Below are 22,325 nucleotides of genomic sequence, written 5' to 3'. Positions count from 1 at the left end.
ATTTATTTATTTATTTATTTATTTATTTATTTATTTATTTATTTATTATTATTTTTTAGCAAGATGAGGACAGAGGGCCAGGCAAGTCATTTCGCGCAGCTCCTCTGGACTACAGCTCAGACTTAGCAATTTACATTCAGTAATCTCTTGGTCATTTAGCCACAGATAATTTGTCATGGTTTGTTTTAGCTGTTGTGATATTGATATTTATTATGCAAATTGTATTTCCTACATCTTATTGTTCTGCATTCTATGAATACTTAAATTATTATAAACCTTTACACTTAATATGGCTCGTCCTTCAATTTGATGCTTGAGCAACAGAGGGTCAGAGCGCATACGATCTTCTAGAGGGGAAGAAAATAAGTAATTAAAAAGCAGACAAACAAGAGAGCCGGCTGCCTGGTTGAAAAGAAAGCAGAGGCAATTTCGGGGAGAGAGAGCGAGTCCGGAGAAGCAAATCCTTTTAGCCGGGAGAGCCTCTCCCAGAGACACGGGAAGCTCGGAGCACCTGTTGGTCCCCAGCCGCCTTAGCAGGGACTGGAGGCATAGAGGAGGGAGTGGGTTTGAGCCTCGAAGGAGGAAGATGGCAGACCCTATCCTCACACCCCCCGCCTCCGCCCTCCACCCCGAAGCCTTGACAGAAAAGATTTTTTTGTTGAATGTGTACAGTCGTAAATATATATTATTGCATATGTGTCAAATGTATTAAATACGCTAAGTGTAAAAGCCAGGAAGGAGACCTTCAGCAAGCTGGGGAGCCTGAGCCGGCCCTCCTCGACCCACCTTTCCTGAAAATCTACCGCAAAGATACCGAGTCGAAAATCCCAGAGCCCGACTAGGGCTCCTTTCTCCCAGCTATGCCCTAGTCTACCGCTAGGCTGTTGAGCGGGCTCTCCCGCTCCGCCGGACGTGCAAAGCACGCATGCACTTCTCCCAGATTGTTTTGTCAATCCGGGGACCTGCATTCTCACTCTCCACTCCCGAACAGCCCCCGTTTCCCAAAGATCTATTCCTTCGGTGCAAGGTGAGTGACGGAAATTTGCAACGTGTGGTTTCCACGCCAGATGCACTCGGTGTACCGCGCAGGGAGCCTCCTAGGGAGATTCTCCAGTCGTCGATCGGCTACAGCCATTGCTGTATACGTTCCTAATATAGGTGTACGGGAAGCGAGACCCGCCCCCTGGAGCTCGAGCCCCCACACGCCGGGCGCCCAGGAGAACACTTTTTCCTTGATCCCGGGGAAGCGAAAACGAATTTTAACATAAACATATTTGCATACGCCCCTCCCCTTGGCCCCGCCCCTAGGTGGCGCGGGCGCGCCGCCGAACGCCAGCGCCAGGGGGCGGGGTGGGGGAGGGGGCGAGTCCTCCGAGAGCCGGGTTGGGCTAGCGGCGCTGTGATTGGCCGGTCCGGACTCCGCCCCCGGTGCATGTCATTAGCATCTCATTAGTTGTCCGCTCGGGCTCCGGAGGAAGCCACCGCCGCCAGTCTGAGGCAGGTGCCCGACATGGCGAGTGCTGTGCTGCCGAGCGGATCCCAGTGTGCGGCGGCGGTGGCGGCGGTGGCGGCGGCGGCGGCGCCTCCCGGGCTCCGACTCCGGCTTCTGCTGTTGCTCCTCTCCGCCGCGGCACTGATCCCCACAGGTAGGTGTGGGCACCGGCCGGTTGGCCCTCTAAATCTCCTAAGGCACCCCAGTAGCCATAGCCGTGGAAGGGGGAAACGTTTCCATGACAACCTTCCCCCACTTCCTAAATCCGAATCCGAGGAGTGTGGAGAGGAAACTCAGGGCTGAGATGGAAGGGGCAGAGGGGATCGGTGATCCCCTTCTCCCTTGCCCAGCTGGGTGGGAATTGGAGCCCTCAGGGATGGCTGCACCCACACCTTTTCTCCCCGGCTTGGCGCGGGGTGCGGAGTGGAGTGAGAATGGGGGGCCCGGGGGCTAGAGAATGTGGGAGAAGGGGATGGATGGAAGGTACCCCCCAACCTTCCGGACCCTCCCAAACTCGTTGTTGTCCCCGTAACTTGCAGGTCCTCCCGTCCCAGAGCTGCCCATTCGCCCCCACCTTTCCAGCGGGCCCCCTAATTCTCTATCCCCTAGACCTCCCCATGGCTGACTAGCAGCCGCCTCCGGCGTGATTTCTCACCGATCTACAGGACATCCCCAGACTTGTCTGGTCGCTCCTGCTGTCCCCTCGCTCTGCCTTTCTCCACCGTCCTCCGAACCGCGCGCCCCTCGTGTCTCCCTCCAGCCAGATCGCTGCCCTCCGCCCCCCCTCCCCCCGCTCCCGCCGCCCGGCTGCGGGGCTCCCGGGCCCAGCTCCAGGCAGGGAAAGTTCCTCAGGCCCGGCCCCGCGGAGCGAGGGGAGGGGGGGGGGAGGTTGCTGTCGCCGCCTCTGCGGGAAGGAGCCGGGAGCCCGCAGCCCGCCTGGGCCACGGCGTCCTCCGCCGCGAGTGGGGACGCCGGGTTCCCATGCTGCCGGTCCTTTTCGGCAGCCCTGGGGTGGTGGAGGGAGGTTCGCGGCCTCTGCGGCCAGGCGGGCACCCTGCGGGCCTCCGGGCGCCCCCTGCGTGCGGAGCTGTCTTGGGAATTTGCCCAGGGGCGGCTCTGCACGCCCGGCGCCTTCCCCGAAGACGCCGAGCACTCGACAGGAGCACGATGTGTGACTGCCCGTGTGCCGGGCGCGTTGGCGCGGTCGGGAAAGAAGAGGGCAGTGTTTGCTTTTGCTAACAAAAGGGAGCCGGAGCTCTTCCCCAGCGGAAAGGCTGGCCGCGCTGCACCCTGCCTCCCCTTCCCGCCACCGCCGCGCTCGGCTGCCGCGCGGCGTCCCCGCGCCCCCGGTCGCGGGATGCGGGCTCCGGGCTGGGAGCGGGACCGAGAGGCACGGGGCCGAGGCGGGGGGCTGGGGTGCGGGAGGGGATGCAGCAGGGCTCCGCGCCTGCAAAGCCCCTCCTTGCAGCTTGGGAGCTGCAGGACCCGCGAGCAACAAGTGGCGGAGGACACCGAGAGCTCAGCCCCCACCTGCGGAGCCCCCGGCCGCGGCGGGCGCAGCGCTGGGGCCACCGTGCCTTTCCCGGGCGCCTCTCCGCTTGGGCTGTGCCTTTTGTTTACACGCTAGAGGACACACAGTTACGTAAACACCGCAGGAGACACGCTGTAGGAAATGGGGATGTCTGGGGTGCTGGCTTTGCATTTGGGGGATGCCGGGTTGGTTGCTTTCCCCCGAAACAGGCTCGCAAGGGCGCTGGGCTTGGGGAACCTATCGGGGATGTATAGGGGTGGGAATCTGGCAGCTGCTCGGTTCCAGAGCTGAGGATTTTTGCTTCCATGCCTCTGCTTGTCTCCGGATGTTGTTTATGTGTTTTTCCTCTGTGAATTCTTAATTTATGAGTTACGAGATAATTGGGTTCAGCCTATGCCGGTGTGGTTACAACTTCATTTCGGGCGATGTCTCTGACTGGATGGGTTCAATAAAATGTTCCTGAAAGAGATCCCTCGTGCTGCTGCATTGTAAAAAGCGCCAGTGTCAGTTAAACGTGAGCGTGAGTAAAGGCTCGGTAACTGGCGCATAATAGAGGCAACAATAGACTTGTATTGGCTGCAAAAAAAAGGGGGGGGGGAGTGCTGGTCGGGGATATTGCCATTTAACTAAAAATGGGAGCCGTGCAATGCCGCTCGGCAGCGGAGTAGGATTAGATTATACCTCCTGTCCCCAGCCTGCTCATTGACCGTACCGGGTAGTAGCGACAGTACTATATTTGTAGCTATCTCGCGGTAAGAAGTTGCCTTCCCAGCGAGGGATGTCTGCAGACTCAGAAAGGAGCGGTCTGGAACTCAACCGTGCATGTCAAAGCTACAAGAAAATTCTGTTGCCAGTTACCATGGAAGCAGCTTCTTGCTCTTGTGTGCATCCCTGTTTGTACGCTGGTTATCAGATTGTGTTCAAATTAGAAAGTAATTGGGTTTGATTTGTAGTGAGGGGATGAGATGACTTTCTTTCAATCTGCTTTTCCTCTTACGCCTTTTTCGGTGATGGGTTTGGGAAGGCGTCTTGGCCCAGCCCCCAGGTCCTGGGCATCCAGAGTAGACTTTAGGTGGGCACTGGGGTCTTTGCTTCCTTAGTCCTCTCCCGTTAAGCTTTCTCAGAGGCCTGCAGGTACCACTGTCAGGTTAGAGAAACCTGTTGGTGTTGCCTTGTAACTTCATTAGGCGTGTTTCACTTACATCCTCCCTGGGAGAGCTATCCGGGGCCATTGGGCAGTAGTAGATCCTGGTTCTGTCTTCCCCTGCAACTGGATCCATCTATCCCCTGGAAAAGATCTCCCATCTCTCCTGTGATGTTTGGAGTCAATGGATGTTAATGAAATGCAGCTAAAATGGGGTTGTGGAAACTCACTCCTCAGTGTAAATCACGCCTGTTACGTTTTAGGTGCATGCATGCTGCTGCTTCTCATCCCGAGTGAACCAGTGGCTGACTACCGTCCTCTTACCTTTTTTTAGCATTAGAGAGGATGGCTGATGGGTGGAGGTTTGTGATGGTGCCGGAAGCCCAGGGGCTGAGTTTTGCTCGTCCTGGCCTGTTGGGGCTTGTATACCGGGGATGGGGACTTTACAGAAGTGCCGCCCTGCTATTGTTGCCTTTCCCTGCATCAAATTGAATAGCCACAGGAGGGACTTGCACTTGTCTGTGATAGCTTTGATAAAATATCCCTCATTAATGCCACTTTATATTTACAGTGTGTCACTGGAGACGCACAAGGCTTCATTTAGTGACTTGTGTGACGAGACAAGCTTGCATTATTTGCCTGGGACATTTTGGAGGAACAAGAGGCCCATTGAGCAATCTTTTGAAATGAACAAATACGGAAAAAGGGGGGAATAAAAGAGCAGGCAGTTCCCTGGAACAAAGAGCTTTATTCATATGGATGTTGTACACGCTTTATGCAGTTTTCCCCAATGGCCCTCCTGGTGAAGGGGAGTGGGACAGGGAAGAAGCCTTACAAGCAGGACACTTTCGCTTCCTCCCTCACTTCCTGACTTCATATTCTTACCGAGTTGGGCCTGGACTCCCTGACTGCTCGTCTTGCTCCACTCCCTCTAAAAGCCCAGAAGGTAACAGGTTCCCGGGTCTAAAAGAGAGATTTTGAAATGCTTTTTCCCAGCTCTGAATTTCCACAGAAGATTGTGCTAGCTACCTGTTGAGACTCCTGGTCATTAGAGGACTTACTGGTTGAAGGGAAAGAGGTGTCACTTTTTTTTTTGACATGTGTCAAGAAGTGGTTTGAGAGAGAATGTCAGATCGGTAAGGTATCTTGCAAACTCTAATGTTAGTCTTGACTATTTATTTTTAAAGAAATGCCATAAACATTGAAATCCCCAGTCTTCAATATCATTAATGGTGCTCTTGGAGTTTTTGGTGGCTTTTGCCTGCACCTGGTACATTTTTGCCTCGTACCTACGTGAATTTTTATAATTCCTTGGCCTGCATTGCTAAATGATTTTCAGGCTTTAAAAACTGGATAATATTGCTGTGAATATAAACTGTCTCATTCTCTGGGTTTTTGTAAGTGACATTTTAATACCTAATTGGCCGCTTAGCTTGTACATTTTAAAAATGGGTGCATGTGTGCGTGTATGCGTGTGTGTGTGTGTGTGTGTGTGTGTGTGTGTGTGTTTGACAAAAGGCCTGTTTTTGTGTGGGGAGATCTCTTAAATTGGGCCAAACTAATCTATGGTATCATTGGAATGGAAATTTACCAGCATGTGAAGAAAATTTATAAGAAATAAATCCTAAGGATTCAAATGCTGTATCTCTTTCTTGTGAAGAATAGTACTGACCATTACGCTGGGCATTTTTCACTGAAAATCCAGCACAGAAAGGAGAAATCACACAGCGACATCTGTTGCAGAATTGAAAATTTGCTGCTTTGAGTTGGGAGCAATTAGTCCCATATAAGCGCCTAATGGTATCAGTCAGTGTGTATGCGCACTCATACAGATGTGTATATCTATACACGCATGTGTACGTATATATGCATGTATACAGACACTCACCCGATACAATATTCATGTTCACCTTGCCATGTATTTAATAGAAAATGGAACATAACACCAAAGCTGCTTTTTCTTATTACCTGTTCAGGAACTAGAGATTCTTATAATCATGGAATTTTTGCAAAGGGAAGGATGTTAAAAATCGTCTGGTGAAATCTCATAATTTTACAGCGAGGCAGCCAAAGCCCACAGAGAAGGACCCTGCTGACCGTGGAACTGAGGATAAGTCAGTTACCCAGCCCGGCCCCCTGGGAGCAGGCCCCTTGGTGTCAAGTCAGCAAACCTTCTCTTCCACCTCCCAGCAGGGATACCCCAGTGAGGGATGTGGATCATGGGTAGAACTGTGTCTTGGCTAAGGCTAGTTTATATTGAGAAGACAGCAAGATTAATTGTTGTTCTAGGTAATAAACCTCTGGATCAGAGGAGTGACCTCTGAGATAAAAGGACCAGTTCTTGGTAAGGTTGTCTTTGGTATTGACAAATGATTCTGAAATCTGTGGACTTTATTTGGCAGTTACAACATGAATGTCGTCCAAAGCACCTTCATAGGGGAGAGCTCCTGGATTTGTGTCACTGCAGTAAGTCCGATGTGTGAGAACTGGGCTTCAGAAGCCGCAGCTTTTGATTTTTAAACTCTTGATTTGTCTTTTCAAGGATTAATAGTAACAGTAGAACTGGTTCCATGTAACGAAGAAAAAAAGGAAGGATCCTTAAGTCAAGAACAAGAACACCGCTTGATTTTCTTACCGGGTATTTGTCCCTTTTCTTTTAAGCAGAGAGAGAGCTGAGGACGACTTTTTTTAAACATTTTTTTTTTAATTAAAAAAATTTTTTTTTGTTAGTTTTCTTTATTTTTGAGAGGCAGAGAGAGACAGGGCGTGAGTGGGGGATGGGCAGAGAGAGAGGGAGACACAGAATCTGAAGCAGGCTCCAGTCTCTGAGCTGTCAGCACAGAGCCCGACACAGGGCTCAAACCCACGAACCGTGAGATCATGACCAGAGCTGAAGTTGGACGCTCAACCGACTGAGCCACCCAGGCGCCCCAGGACAACTTTTTTTAAAGCAAAGCAAAAAACAAAAAAAAAAAAAACAAAAAAAACTGTGTTTGCAAGATGACTTTTTTTTCTTTACGTTGCTCATGTTTTGTTTATTTTTCCATTTTATTATGGAGATTTCCAAATACATGCAAGAGTAGAGAGAATGCCCTAATTAACCCCGTGTGGAAGTCACCCAGTTCAGTAAATTATCCACCAGTGGTCAGTCTGTCCTCTGTACGCTTCTTCCTCCACTCCCCAGAGTCGTTTAAACAAATCTTGGACATCCTATCATTTCTTCCATCATTTACTTTAGAAAGATTATCCTAAGATACAGTCACCTTTTCCCCGCCTCTCATAATCACAGTCTCATGAACTGAATGTACAGCTTCTCAACTGGTATACAGAATTTTGGCCCTGCCCGTGCTTTGCCAAGGTAGAGGGAAGGCTTATACTAGTGGGAAAAGCTGAGGCACAAACAAGAGAAGCCAGAGCGCAGATTACTGTCTGCAAGGAGACCTTTTCGTGTGGTTTGGTTTATTTTGAGCAAGGTTTTGTTTGGATCGGATAAGATGAGTTTTATTGTTGTGTAAATACGGTTGTGTAAATATGCCGTAATTGTAGCTAATCTCTCGACTGTGGCAGGCTATGGAAAGCACCCATGGAGAGATTGGCCATTTCCAGTTGTTCTCATAATGAATACTCTCCATCCGAGGACTTCTGTAGGCAGGGTTATTTTAGTTTGATGGCTGTGAGATACCTCATTCATGTATTTATCTTTAATGTTTATTTATTTTTGGGATAGAGAGAGACAGAGCATGAACGGGGGAGGGGCAGAGAGAGAGGGAGACACAGAATCGGAAACAGGCTCCAGGCTCTGAGCCGTCAGCCCAGAGCCCGACGCGGGGCTCGAACTCCCGGACCGCGAGATCGTGACCTGGCTGAAGTCGGACGCTTAACCGACTGCGCCACCCAGGCGCCCCTCATGTATTTATCTTTAAATGCCTCCGTGGTAGAAATGCCTTTGCATTTTGTGAATATATGACTTAAAAGAAAAAAAATGTCTTTTCTCATCTTGAACTGGCTAAATGCTAATTTCAGCCTCTGTTCTGTAACCAAAGTGATCACAAAATGCCTTCTTTGGTGTGGGAAATGCAGACAGCAAGCTGTAAGTACCTTGTTTTTGCAGGATGGGGGTAGGAGAGAAAAGGTTACTATTTGTCCTTCTCAATATTTGCCCCGTTGATTTAAAATAGGAATTTCGTAATTTCAGCTACAACTGTTGGGACGCTTTAGTGTTAATTTATGAACTTCTTTGGTTTAGGGGAAAATAGGTTGGTTCCATTTTCCAAGGTTCGTGAACTGTGAGGGCGTGTGTGCGTGTTAAGAGGTTCTTGCTCAAATGTATTTAATGTGGACTATAAATCTGAAGCATTTGGTTTTTTGGTTTCCAGCCAAACAAGTAATTACACATGAGATGGTTTTGAGGGGTCTGAGCATTCCTGGCCAGGTGAAACCCGCCTCCCGTGCCCCTCTTCTGAGTTGGCCACCGCACGAGAAAAGCTCAAAGGAATGCCTACATCCGCGGATTGGGGAGCGCCACCAAAATTGAATAAAAAGCCTTTGTTTGGAAACCATCAATGAAGGAAGGGACCCACTGGAATGTTTGTAATTACAAGTGGCACCTCCTTGTTTAAATTTCAGAAGCCACAGTTTCTTTTTCAGAGATTTAAATTGCAGGCTCTAGCCAGCAGCTGCTGTTGTGGTTAATGGGCAGTTTCTCTTTGAAGCTCTTCCAGTGCTGGTTCTCAAAAGCTTTGGTACAGTTGGCCTTGAACTAGGGTTAGAAGAAAGGGAGCTGGAGGTATTTATATACATGCCCGGCAAAAGTGACATGTGGCCTTTATTATTACTCAAAAGAGCACCTTGGCGGCAAGGTTGAGAGGAAGCAGCACTAAGAAAAGTCTGCTATGACTGACAGGTGTCTTGAATGGGGTGATTATCTTAAGAGAGATGTGGGGTGGGTGGGGAAAATTTGTTCTCTTAGTAGATATCTTGCTGGAATATAGTCATTTGACCCAACATTTTGATCTAGATATTTCAGAAATGTTAAATAGTCTTGAAATGAAAGCGCCGTGATATATATTTAAATGCTACTTGGTGTTTGAAGATGGTATACCAGTGACATGGGCTTTTAAAAATGCCTAGGATAAGTATCTTGCCCTTGGCAGTCTTCCTTGGTAAGGTAGGCGCTCGCTCTCCAGCCATCCAGTCCTGGACCGCAGTGTCAAATTGGAATTAAGTTGTGAGGTCCCTGGAGGGGGGCAGGGAGGAATCTGCCTACAAAGGGTTCACCCGCCCCATCTCTCCCATTGTCTGTATTGTACCGCTCGCCACTTGGCTGGGAGGAACGTAGAAGTTACCATGTCAGAAGCGGAACCTTTCGTCTTTCCTGTCGTAGGTATCAACTTTTCTCAAAGTGTCCATTTTTTGCAAATGACACCACAGCCGTCCTGGTCTCCAGGGCCCTGAAATTTGGAGTCGTCTTTTTTTTTTTTCCTCTCCCCCCCTCCTTGGTTTTCACTCTTGGACTGAAATAAAATGGGGCTGATTGTTTCTCCAACGACATTCTTTCTCCGGAAGCCTCCACGTCCTCTCTAAACCATGTTTTATTAGCAGAAGCTTCCCAGCCAATTCCCCTGACTCCAGCCTCCGCCAGTCAGGACATCAGTCCGCCTACCCGTGTTGTGATTCTTTTCTGGACATGGTCATGACACTGCCCTTCCAGAAAACCTAATCTCAAATTCTTGCTTCTCACGTCGGATTCACAATCCACCTTGTTCTGTCTTTCTCTTTCTTGTTCCTTCCTTAACTGCTTTCTCAGTTCTCCTCTAATTGCCCTCCTTTCTTGTTACTTTTCTAGCCCTTTCCTGATGGGACTGGAAGACCGGTGCTTCTCTGTTGAACCAAGGAAGAAAGTGTGGTTTTGCTACCAGCCTTCAGCTAGTTGTCCTTGCATGAAACTGCGCTCTTACCTGCTTTTCACTCAACTGTTTTGGTTTACAGGTATGGGCTCTGCTGATTCTCCTCGCCTCCCTTGCTTATAAACGTCTTCCCTTTGCAGCTTCTGGTTTAACCAACATGTGCTTATCTGCACCCCGCCACAGTCCTTTCTTTTTCTGCTTTGTAGGTATATATGTGAGTACGTTTCTCTACCGTAAGCTGAAGTGTGCAGATATTGTGGCCATTATCTGAGCGACAATTTTAAACAACGGTGTGCTGACGGTGCATTGAGCCGGTTTGGTGATTCACGTTCGAATATGGGCACTTACTAACAGCACGAAAATGGTGTAATTGACCTAACAAATTACACGCTGGCAAAGCAAGACTTTCAGACAAAAAGTCCAGTCTTTAGGAGTGGGAAGACTTCAGAAGGGTCAGAGTGCCAGGGAGCAGTGCACTTGGCATCAATGAAATGTACCCCTCTGAAGATGATCCAAGAGATATACCACCTTAGAAGAGTGTTTGGTGCTCATGTTCACAATGTCTGGTTACTAAGAAGTACCTACCTGGGGAGCCAGAAGGACAGTGTGCTAAAACCCGGGCCTTTTTAATAGCTTTGACTTTGGGGGCAGTCCTGCCTATCTAAGCTGTGTCATCTCTAGCATCAGAATGGTCGCATTTTAGTTGATCACATAGACCTGTACGCTGTCACTCGCTTAAGAAAAAAAATGAAACATTTGTTTTTCAGTCTAACTGCTAATCTCATTATATATTATATTTAAAAACATTTCTATTATATCTTATTTTTGAGAGAGAGAGAGAGAGAGAGAGGGAGAGAGACAGAGGGAGCATGCATAAACCGGGGAGGGGGCAGAAGGAGAGAGAAAGAGAATCCCAGGCAGGCTCCTCTCTCAGCATGGAACCTAATGTGGGGCTCGATCCCCCAACCCTGGGATCGTGACCTGAGCTGAAATCAAGAGTCGCATGCTCAACTGAATGAGCCAGTCAGGTGCCCCTATCTTAAGGATTTTTTTCAAAGCCTTTATCTGGTAATACTATCTGCCACTGTTTTTCCCTTATTTTTTTTCCTCGTCTGGCGTCCTTCCTTTGCAGCGTTCAGAGCTTGCTGGTAGAAGGTTCTATACTATGATAATTCCGTGATATGAAAACACTTGTTTATTATGGAGTGTTTGCGGATAGTGTTGGGAAAAGGTTGTATGTCCAAATGTGCTCTGTGTTTGGCTCTTTGCTGAATATGCCTGTGATAAGCCAAGCTACCCAGCCTAGAAGTCACCAGCTTGATTCACTCTTCTGAATAGCAAAGGAGCATGGCTTCATTCCTCTTACAGAAACCTTTCCTTAAACAATGAAAACTTCATAGATAGGAAGAAAAAAAAACCCAAGTTAATTTAGTACTAAATTACCGCTCAAATGGTTTTATCTCTTAAAAGGTTCAAGTACAGATTAGCTTAAATGACACTGAACTTCACTTTTCCTTGTGCGTATCTTGTGAGCACGCATCATTGTGAAGAGACCTCTGTCTGCTTTCTTTTAGTTTTGTTAGTAATCACATGAATGTTAGTCTCTGCTTTTTTTCCTTTTCTGAAGCAAATCTCTCCCATCTCTGGGCCAGATTGGCAAACGGTGTACCCAGTTTAGGTCACAGAATACTAAAACCTAGTGCTTCAGTCATGAGTGAAAAACAGCAAAAGCAGCCTAGTTTATAGGGTGTTAAAAAATAAAATAACCTGTATATGAATGCACCTGAGAAAGATGTATTTTATACATATGACTTTTTAAAGAAATATTTACTTATTTTGAGAGAATGAGCGAGCAGGAGAGGTGCGGAGGGAGGGAAGGAGAGAGAATCCCAAGCAGGCTCCACGCTGACAGCACAGAGTCCGACTCAGGGCCGGAACCTGTGAATGGTGAGATCGTGACCTGAGCCGAAACCAAGAGTTGGACGCTTAACCAACTGAGCCACCCAGGCGCCCCCATGTCTGGCTTTTATTAAAACAGTCACTACTCACGGATAGGGGCTAGGGGTTATGTCTGGCTACCGCTACTACTGTAAATCCCTTACGTGTTTGGCAGTACTGAAAAATACCAGGCTGAAAGAATTGATTCAGGATGTACTCAACTCTCTTTAAGGTGAAACTGAAGAACGAAGTGGCAGCAAGGTCCCATCTGGAGCTGAACGTTCTTTGGAAGTAAATGGAATCATCCAGTCTCCTTGGAGAAACTGGCAGTGATTATAATCTCAAAAAAAAATTTTTTTTTAATTTGCGTGCATGTGCAGGCGCGCGCACAAGAGAGAGCACCCAGGGGAAGGGGGGCAGAGGGAGGGAGCGAGGGAGAGAGAGACAGAGAGAGAGAGAGAGAGACAGAGAGAATCTTAAGCAGGTGCTACACTCAGCTTGACGCAGGGCTCAATCCCACAACTCTGGGATCATGATCTGAGCGGGAATTAAGAGTCGGACGCTTAACTGACTGAACCATACAGGAGCCCCTCAAATTTTCAGGCTTTTAAACACAGACAGGAATTTTTAATTTTACTCAGCCTCTTATATTTTATATTTTACATTTAAATCAATAACTTGGGGGCGCCTGGGTGGCGCAGTCGGTTAAGCGTCCGACTTCAGCCAGGTCACGATCTCGCGGTCTGGGAGTTCGAGCCCCGCGTCGGGCTCTAGGCTGATGGCTCAGAGCCTGGAGCCTGTTTCCGATTCTGTGTCTCCCTCTCTCTCTGCCCCTCCCCCGTTCATGCTCTGTCTCTCTCTGCCCCAAAAATAAATAAACGTTGAAAAAAAAAATTTAAATCAATAACTTGGTATTTTCTGTAACTAACCCATAAGTCATTTGGTAGAAAAATGGGAATTTAAACATTATTTTTAAAATAAGTATCTGCTTTTATTTGTTTATTAAAATTTGTTTTTAAATGTTTATTTGTGTGAGAGAGAGAACACAAGCAGGGGAGAGACAGGGAGAGAGGGAGACACAGAATCCGGAGCAGGCTCCGGGCTCCCAGCTGTCAGCACAGAGCCCGTCATGGGGCTTGAACTCACAAACCCCAAGATCATGACCTGAGCCGAAGTCGGATGCTTAACTGACTGAACCACCCAGGTGGCCTGAGTTACCTGCTTTTATACCAAGCATTGTGTTAGGCACATTTATAGTTGAGTATGCTGGTCCCTGTCTTCCAGAGGGTTGTAGTTTATTTTTTCTTAACTTTCATTTTGGAAAAATGTTGAAACCACAGGAAAGTTAAAAGGAAAGTATCATGAATGCTTGTAAACCCCTTACCTAGATTTAAGTGTTAACATTTTGTCCGTTTGCTTGACCTAGCTCTCTGAATTGTGCATACTCACCTATCTCTCTTCCTGTTTTTTTCTGAACTGATACTTCAGCATGGAGCTCCAACTCCCGAGAATAAAGGCATTTTCCTATGGAGCTTCAGTGCCTTATAACGCTCAAGGAATTTAACACTGATTCCGTAATATTATGTAATACCTAGTCTATATTCAAATTTCCCCATTTGTTCCATTGATAGTCTACATATGTGTTTCTTTGTCTTTAGAATCTAAGGCATCTTTTGCCTTCCACCTTTTTAGGGTTTTTTTTTTTTAAGGAGTTGGGGGTGGGTGTGTGTGTCTCTGATGGCATTGATATTTTGTTCATTCCAGAGCTGATGTTTTGTAGAATGTCTCACAGTTCCACAGATGGATCATTTCCTCATTGTCTGATTCAGATTATAGTCATAGTCAAGAACACTGCATAGCTGAGGGTGACACGTTCTTATAGCCCCGCCTCAGTTTGTCCTATATGTGGTGATGGTAAGTTTGATCCCTTGGTTGATGATAGCAGTTTAGTTACTTAGTTTAGGTGGACTTAGAGATTTCTCCATTTTTATCCCTTGGTAGTAAGTAATTTGGGGGATATTTTGAGACTGAAAATCCTGAAAATCTCGAACAATACTTCACTTAGTGGTTTTGGCAGAAGTGATAAACCTTGTCTGAATCAAATATCACGTTGGTGGTTACAAAATGGTAATTTTTCTAATTCTGTCATTTCTCTGTATCAAGTAGAAGCATTCTTGTTTAAAGAAGAACTTACCGTTCCCCCTCCTCTCCTCTTTTTTGAAAATCACAGTGGACTCAGATTTAAAAAAGAAAATTCAGTGTAGTATATTTCATTACCCTCACATTTGTCGAGTGGGAACCCCCTCAGTCTGGCTGTTTCCTTTTGATATATCTCCTTTAATTTTTAAGTGCTTTTTTTATTTTATGTTGTAAGAAAATGTCTAAGCTCATGTTGTGTTTTCCCTGCCCTAGACCTGGAATCAGCTATTTCTCCAAGAAGTCTTGGCTCCTTTTAGCAGAGGAGTGGTATTTCAGTTCCAAGGCGGTGGGCTAGTTTCTCTTGACTTCACGCTTCAGTGGATAGAACTAGGATATATATGTGTATATTTTTATAGTATATAAAATAGTATGTAAAATAGCATATATAGTATGTAAAAATAAATAATACATTTATTATCTATTATAATATACATTTAATAATTTAAATAATATTAAAAACATTTATTTATATTAAGTATATTTTATTTATATTAATTTTTATTGAATAAATATAAGTATATTCCACAATAAGTATATACTTATTTATAACTTTATACTATATATATATATATATATATACACACACCCACATTATCTATTTGTCTATATCAATTCGAGTATAGTACCCCAATGTTCTTTTTCTCCTTGTCCTGTTCCTTACTTGTATCTTTCTTTTCCCGTGGTGAGAACCTTGGTTCCCAGCCATGCCAATGTCTTAGAATTAATACAAAAAAGTTTTGAAATGACTCTGTCAAGACCACTGTAGACAACGAACCTACCAAATAAAGTTCAATAATATTTGCCATTCTTTTTGCCTTTAATATAAATCCCACAGAGGATAGACAAAGTACTATATCTACAAGGTCACAAATTAGTTCCTTCTGTGTGTGTGTGTGTGTGTGTGTGTGTGTGTGTGTGTGTGTCTGTGCGCGCGCGCGTGTGCGTGTGTGATCAGTTAGATCTATAAATATATACTTAGGGTCATTTGTTTCTGTTTATATTCAATTTCAGGTTTTTTTTTTTTTTCTAAACCTGTTGATTGAATGATATATTTTGAACATGTGAATCATTAACATGGCTCAACAATCAAAACTGTGTAAGCCTTACTCCCTTGCATGTGTTTTCTGGCCCATTCCCACTTACCTTCCCATAAGAGCCAATTTCATTCTTTTTTCATAGATCCTTCCAGGTTTTCCTTTTGAAAAAATAATAGGTAGAGTTGTCTTTTAAAAATACTTTTCCACAGTCTTTGTTAACATCTGCCTATACCCTTTTTCCTTATTAGGAAAATCCTCGGCTCTCATATTTATTTTGATGATTTCCCGCCATTTGGCTTTATGTTACTTAGAAGCCTTTTTTTGTTTTTTTTTAACCTTATTTTCATGTCTCTTCCATTTCATCCTTCCAGGGTAATAGTTCTTCTTGGGTCGTTGGGAGAATTCTGTACCTGTTTTTTCATTTAATTCACCAGATTACTTGCAGGAAAATCGGGACTGCCCCTTTCCCTATAATGCAGTGCGTGTCTGTGATGTTTAATAGCCTGGCTTCTCATCAGTCTTTCTTGACTCTTCTTTTCATCCAGAAAATTGGCAAATCTGTATCTCAAGCCTCGATGCCCTCTCCTTCTTCCCACCCTGTTTTGTCTTGTTTTGTTTTTCCAGTTGTGGCATACGTACTGTAAAATTCATAGCCTTTCGCACCGCAACCTCAGCCCATGTTCTAAAACTGCCTACTGGACGTCTCAGTCCACAGATACTTAGCTCAAAAAATATTAATGACAAACAGAAGTTGTCATTCATTTAGTGTTTCCACCCTAGGAGTAGTTCTGTCTCTTGCCACATTTTACAGATGAGGAGCAGAGAGGATGATAGGTCCCTTGTCCAAGAGGCTTAAGTAATAAAGTGGCAGAACCAGTTATGTCTTCAAAACCTGTACTTTTGAACACTTAACTATTTTTTTTTTTTTAATTCAAGATGTCTAACACTGAGCTCAGCTTCTTTCCTCCCCGAACCTCCCTCTGTCCTGTATTCCCTGTCTTGACGCAGGGTACCGCCATCTACCCAATGGGTTAAATAAATCTGGAAGACCTCTTAGAGTAGTCCCTCCTTTGCTGTCCCCTGCCTGTCTGTAAGTTACCAAGTCTTGCTTCTCTCTTGCATGCCCTCTATTTCACCACCAGTGTCTGACTTCACCCTCATCCTTGTTTTACAGATGAGGAAGTAGTTATACGCTGATGGAAGAGCCCCTTAATTGGCCCATTTACCCCTAGTCTCATCCCTTGTAGTGCATCCCTAACACTGGTGTTTAGGCAGATCTTGGTAAAACACACCTTAGATGATCACTTTCATGCTTAAAATCATGCTTTAAATGTCTTCTTGGCACCTTGACGATAAAGCTGATGCTCTTACAGCCTGGCCTACAGTGCCTTTCTTCACTTTCTGTCTTTCTCTCCAGCTCATTTTGTGTCAGCCTCACTCACCGCGTTCGTCTCGCTAGGTCTTGCTCAAGGTGCTACCCCCCATGTTGTTTACAGCGAAGTAAACGTGTCCCGGATGTGCCATGCTGTCAGGCCTTTCCCTTTTTTATATCTTCCGCCGTCTACGGAAACACTCTTGTCTATATGCCTGATTCTGACATGGCTGTTGAGAGCCACTTCGAGCACCGATTCTTCAAGGAAACTTAACTGCCACCTTTCAGGTGGATTATGTGCCTTTTCTGTGTGTCCTTCTTCAGCCCTTCCCTAAAGGGCTTTATCTGACTTAGCTTCTTCCTTCCTGTTAAACGTGTTTCTCGAATTGCCCCGAATTCTCTCTCTACATACACCTGTGCATTTTGTATTTGTCCAGTGGTTTCCACCAACAGAAATGTTCCACTCTCTGGGCTTCCGTGTCAGCACGAAGATCCAATCCAGTGTTTCTTTTCAAATCTTACGCGATTTCCAGCCTGAATGTAATTTTTTTTTTTCAGCTTCCTTTACAACTTCTCTAGCCATGCCGTGACATTGAACACCTCCTACCTTATTATAAGTTGACATGTGCCTGGGGGTATGTGTTTTTCTGTACTTCCGTAGGAGGGACTACTTCTTATTCATCTTCACATCCTCAACAGCATGGAGCACAATGCCTTACCTGTATGTACTATGTGCTCAATAAACATTTGTTGAGGCTGTGAATGGGTTGGAAATTAGGTATGCATGGTCTGTTAAACCATTTCTAGCTCTTTCAACATAAATGTGAACAGAGAATATGATATTAATTCAGTCTTGGAGACCAGTATAAAGATGATCGCTCCACAGGTTTTTTGTTCATGTACTTTTTTTCTTCCTCTACTATGTGATTTCCAATATATATACAGCTTATCTTTCCTCCTTTGTTATGGATACTGGTAGCTGGAGTATATAATTTGCACTAAGGCCTTTGGGTTAACGAATGTAGTTTAGTGGTTACCTTATTATCAGCTTTGAGAAGGAGAATTCTGACAAGTTGTTTGTTCTCTCATAATGGATGAAGAGCTATCAACATGCCTGACTTTTTCATAGCCTGAAGGACTGACTTCTAGTGTGTTTGTTCATACCTGGTTGTTGGGCAGTTGTTGGAGAGGTTTAGATAGACTACCAGTCCAGATAAGAGAACCTCTGTCCATTTATTGAATCACTTCACAGTTCGGGGATGGCTGGACTTTGAGTCATTGTGCTGCCATACTGGCACTTTATAGTTGAGGCCACAAACCAAGGAACTTACCTCTGAGGCCTTCTGCTTCTCCTCACCTCAGTTTTCATGAGAGTCTTGTCTTAAAAGTGAGATATATTCTCAGGAGAGGCATGGTGAACTTAGGGAAATTTAAACCTCAGGGCAACAGTTTTTCTTGTACAGTAATAAAGATATATGTGGAGTCAGTGGCTCCAGGATCAAAAAATAGATCTCAGTAGTCGGATCAAGCGTGAGAAATGGCTTGTTGCTGGGTTTCACAAAAAATGGGTTGGGTGAGGCCGTCTGTCTTTTGAAGATGCTTCCGCTGTTGGCGTGGCTCTGTCGTTGGTGCTAACGTGTGGCAAAATTAAGCGTATTTGCCTGTGATAGATCTAGTTTTAAACAGAAAGGTTTCCTGTGGGCCTCACATGGAAGATGGGAGAGATTTCATATGCAGGCCGAGGAGGAGAGAGTGTGCTAACATCACCTTTTAATTTAAGAGAAGTTTGGAGTTTGTTCTTTCCTGTGAACATAGAGGTGGAACCCACTCTAACCAGAGTTTATTGCTGTAATATTTTTTAAATGCATTTATGACACTGATCTATCTGTGACCTTGTAAAGGCGTTTTTAGTGGGAGGGGGTAGCCAGCCTTTTTTCTCAGTGTCATAAGTGATGTCTGTTCAATAACTCTAACTTCCTGACAGTCCTGGGAGGGGGCGGAGGACCCATCGTAACTTGTTTTTTATGGCCTATTTCTAAAGTGTTCCTTCATATTCACATCCATTCATTTAGACTTCTTTTCTCCCCGCCTGAGGCAGGCATCCAGCCTAGTCTGTGTTTGGTGCTTTAAATGCTTTGAGTTATGGAGAATCATAGCATTTTATCGATGCTCCCCTTGTAGCTGTATAGCTCTGTGTTGTCTCAGGTTACACGGCTGGCATTTCTGGGGTGTTGTGGGTGGGCCATTGCAATTAGTTGAGGTTTCGACTGGGATCACCTATCTGCCTTGATTTCTAGCATGTGACATTCTTCTCCCCCCCCCCCCCCCCTTTTGGGTAGACATCTTTTCAGGGATTGCCTTCTTAAGGAATCCTTCAAGTTGCGGTCATTAAACCCTTCCTTTCCCCCATTAATCTTGGTAAATATATCTTTATCAGCATGACCTAGTGTCAAGTGAATGATTTGATAACAATATTCAAGAAAAATTATATCTTTGAAATACAAATTTTGTCGGTGCGTTAACGTATAGTATATGATTGGTATTAACTCACGAAAAAGAAGAGATTAGTTAATCAATTTCTTCTAGAATTAGGTGGTTAATGCTTCAAGCATCCTCTATTTAAAAGCAATTGCTTCTAGGTCCTGTTGGCAGGATTGCTTATTTCATTATTCTGGTCATTTGCATGAAAACAAGTTGATGATTCTTTAAATAACTATCCCGTTGTTTTCTTTTCCTCTTGAAATGTTATTCCTCAAGCGTTCCATTCCATTCATGCTGTTGTATGAATCAGGCCTAGAAAGTTAGGATTTCAGTCTAAAGTAGTAGTAGAATTTCCCTTCACCTCTTTTTTAACCAAAATTGATCTCCCATTTTCATGTTAATTTACTCATGATTATATCTTTTTAATTTTTTTTTTCAACGTTTATTTATTTTTGGGATAGAGAGAGACAGAGCATGAACGGGGGAGGGGCAGAGAGAGAGGGAGACACAGAATCGGAAACAGGCTCCAGGCTCTGAGCCATCAGCCCAGAGCCGGACGCGGGGCTCGAACTCACGGACCGCGAGATCGTGACCTGGCTGAAGTCGGACGCTTAACCGACTGCGCCACCCAGGCGCCCCTCCATGATTATATCTTTTTATCCCTGTTTCATAAGGTGAACACATACAGAGTTCTGCTTTAATAGAATATTTTTCAAGGTTTTAGGATTTTTTTTGTAAATGAGGTCATCACCCTGAAGATTGTGACCTGAACTTTTCGTGAACTAAAGGAGAAAGAAAAGGATAGACTTAAAAAAAAAAAATGAATATATAATCTCCTTATAATGGAATAAGTGATCAGAGCTGATTCATTTCATAATACTTACCTGGTGCTAGCTCCCAAAGCACTCTACCATTTCAGTGAGAGAAGTTCCACATTTATACTTTGGATCGCCAAAGGATTCTCTTTGAAATGGTGCTTTTCGAAAAAGATTTGGAGACCACTAGCCTAAACAGAATGAGTCCTTTTGGTTCAAAACAAGGCTGGAGAGAATGACACCCAGTTGACTGGAGAGCCCATCAGGGGTGGGGCCAAAGCCATGGGCATTAACAAGGAATGCTCGGTTGTCTCCTCTCTCCTCTCTTCCTAGTCTTTGTGGGGCCCCAGAAGGTGTGAGGGTGGCCACAGCAGAGAACTGGATAAGGACCTGAGATTTCAGACCCCCGTCCTCTCGTTCTCTCTGTCTTTCCATCAGGGTACATAATGGAGGGAGCTGGCAGGGGGTTGGAGTGCAGTTCTGAAACCAAGTGCTGAAAACTTGGGGACAAAAGAGGTGAGAGGAAAGGAGATTCCGGCTTGAGGGAGAATCACATGAATCAAGGTTTAAGGTAGGAAAGCTAAAACGGAGTGTGAGGTGGGCTTAAGGAAAGAGAGCTGGTGATAGATTGTGGAAGAACTTTGAATGGCAAATTTAGATTTAATTCAGGGGGTCATTTGGAACTGTTGAAGAGTTGTTGGGGAGTGAAGTAACATCAAATTGATGCTCTAGGAATGTGAATCTGGCAATGGTCTGTGCTTAGATTGGAAATGAGAGGTGGGGAGGAGGTGTGCCTGGGTGGCTCATTCGGCTAAGCATCCAACTTCAGCTCAGGTCACAATCTCATGGCTTGAGAGCCACACATGTGCTTTGGGTCCTCTGTCTCCCTTTCTTTCTGCCCCTCCCTTGCTCATTTTCTCTCTCTCTCACTCTCTCCTTCTCTCTCTCTCTCTCTCTCTCTCTCTCCCTCTCAGATATAAATAAACAAACATTAAAAAAAAAAGAAATGAGAGATCACTTTATGGTGTAATAGTTCAAGTAAGACTTAATGAAAACTTGAACTAGGGCAGTCAAGGAGGAATGGAGGTGGGATTGACTGGATTCGATGGCTGACTAGAAATGGGGGTGAGAGAAAATAAAAACTAGAAGTGAAGATGTGCTTTGATTTCAAACTTGAGTAGCTTAAGGGAACAGCTATTCCAATACACAGAAATAAAAATGTCATATGATGGGTTTAATGAGGGAAGACAGTGAGCTTGGTCTGGGGATATATTAAACTTGAGCTACTAAAAGAACATGGAAATACTTACAAGGTAGTTTGAAATGTGATCCTCGAGTTTAGAAGAGAAATTGAGAGCAGAGCTAGAGATACAGATTTGAAAGTCATCTGTAAAGAGTTGGTAACTGACGTTCTACATTGTGCGTTGATGCACTTACTTAGGTGGCACACCCATATTGCAGTACTGATGTTTGCCTGACAGTGAGTGAGGTTCCGGAGACGAGCGAATGGCAGATCCTAGAGATAGAACCTTAATAAGAAGGTGTGTTTTTCGGGGACAGGATAAGGAAGTGTGATGAACCCCGGGAAAGACTAGTCAGAGGACAGGAGAATATTGTAGGTGTGAGATAGGCAGGGTTGATGTGGGGTGGAAGTCTGTTATCTAAATAGCTGAAGATCATGAACGGGGGAGAGGGAAGGTTCATTGGAAGGGAATGAGCTCTGGGGAGGAGGTTACATAAGAATGAAATTAGGTAATAACTTAGCCAGTCACACAGCTAGGATGTGGCCACACTGGAACCAGGTTCCATGTTTTGGACTAGAATGTACTACAGTGAGTTCAGTTCTCAGTGTACAATTTGTAGTACAGCAAATTGTGCCTTTAATCACGGTATAGGGAACTGTGGAGAGCCTGTTCAGCCTGTCCATATTACTTAAAATGCTTAATTAAGATTCTTGAGGTTGTGGTGTTGAATAAAGAGCAAATTAATGAACTTCACAACTGTCCTTGCATTTCACGTAGTGAGTGACAGCTTTGGCAGGCGGGAGCAGGGAGGGCTAGAGGGATGCTGTTTTTCTGGAAGTGTGCTTCTTTAACAATCAGACCCAGACAACAAAAACAAATCCTAGTGCAGCACAGGGAGCACTTCCAGGATGGCAGGAAGAATCTAGGTCAGCTTAACGGCAGCTCCTTTTCTTTAGGTAGATTAATGTTTGCCACCCTCGTTTTCAACACGCTGTGTAAAGTCCAGAAAGACCGTGCGTGGTTCCTTAGCACATATTAGCCAGCAGGGGGTCACAAATTAAATCGATGTGCGGGAGCATTTTGATTTGCAGTTGAGTAGAGAGAGTGTAGCTCCGGCCTAATACGGCAGCCTGCTGAGTTGTGGTCTGTAGTGCCTGAACTCTTCT

General features: G+C 45.2%; 1 protein-coding gene across 7 annotated transcripts in view; it reads left to right on the top strand.

Annotated features, from left to right (window-relative positions):
- The first annotated feature begins 1,483 nt into the window (after nucleotides 1-1,483).
- The window catches only part of CADM1 (cell adhesion molecule 1), a 331,439-nt gene continuing 310,597 nt past the window's right edge, over nucleotides 1,484-22,325 (top strand). For 4 of the 7 annotated variants that reach the window (XM_040483091.1, XM_040483092.1, XM_040483090.1 and 1 more), the window contains exon 1: nucleotides 1,484-1,646. In XM_040483091.1, the coding sequence (XP_040339025.1) occupies nucleotides 1,511-1,646 (136 nt within the window). In that variant the 5' untranslated portion in view covers nucleotides 1,484-1,510. Of the gene's footprint in view, nucleotides 1,647-9,693; nucleotides 10,156-22,325 lie in introns of those variants that run through there. The other 3 variants (XM_040483095.1, XM_040483094.1, XM_040483087.1) reach the window with 2 other exon arrangements.

This window comes from Herpailurus yagouaroundi, unplaced genomic scaffold (genome assembly GCF_014898765.1).
Source record: "Herpailurus yagouaroundi ecotype Mexico unplaced genomic scaffold, PumYag 161, whole genome shotgun sequence".
NCBI classification, from domain to species: Eukaryota; Metazoa; Chordata; class Mammalia; order Carnivora; family Felidae; genus Herpailurus; species Herpailurus yagouaroundi.
This window is presented reverse-complemented; position numbering and strand designations above follow the sequence as displayed.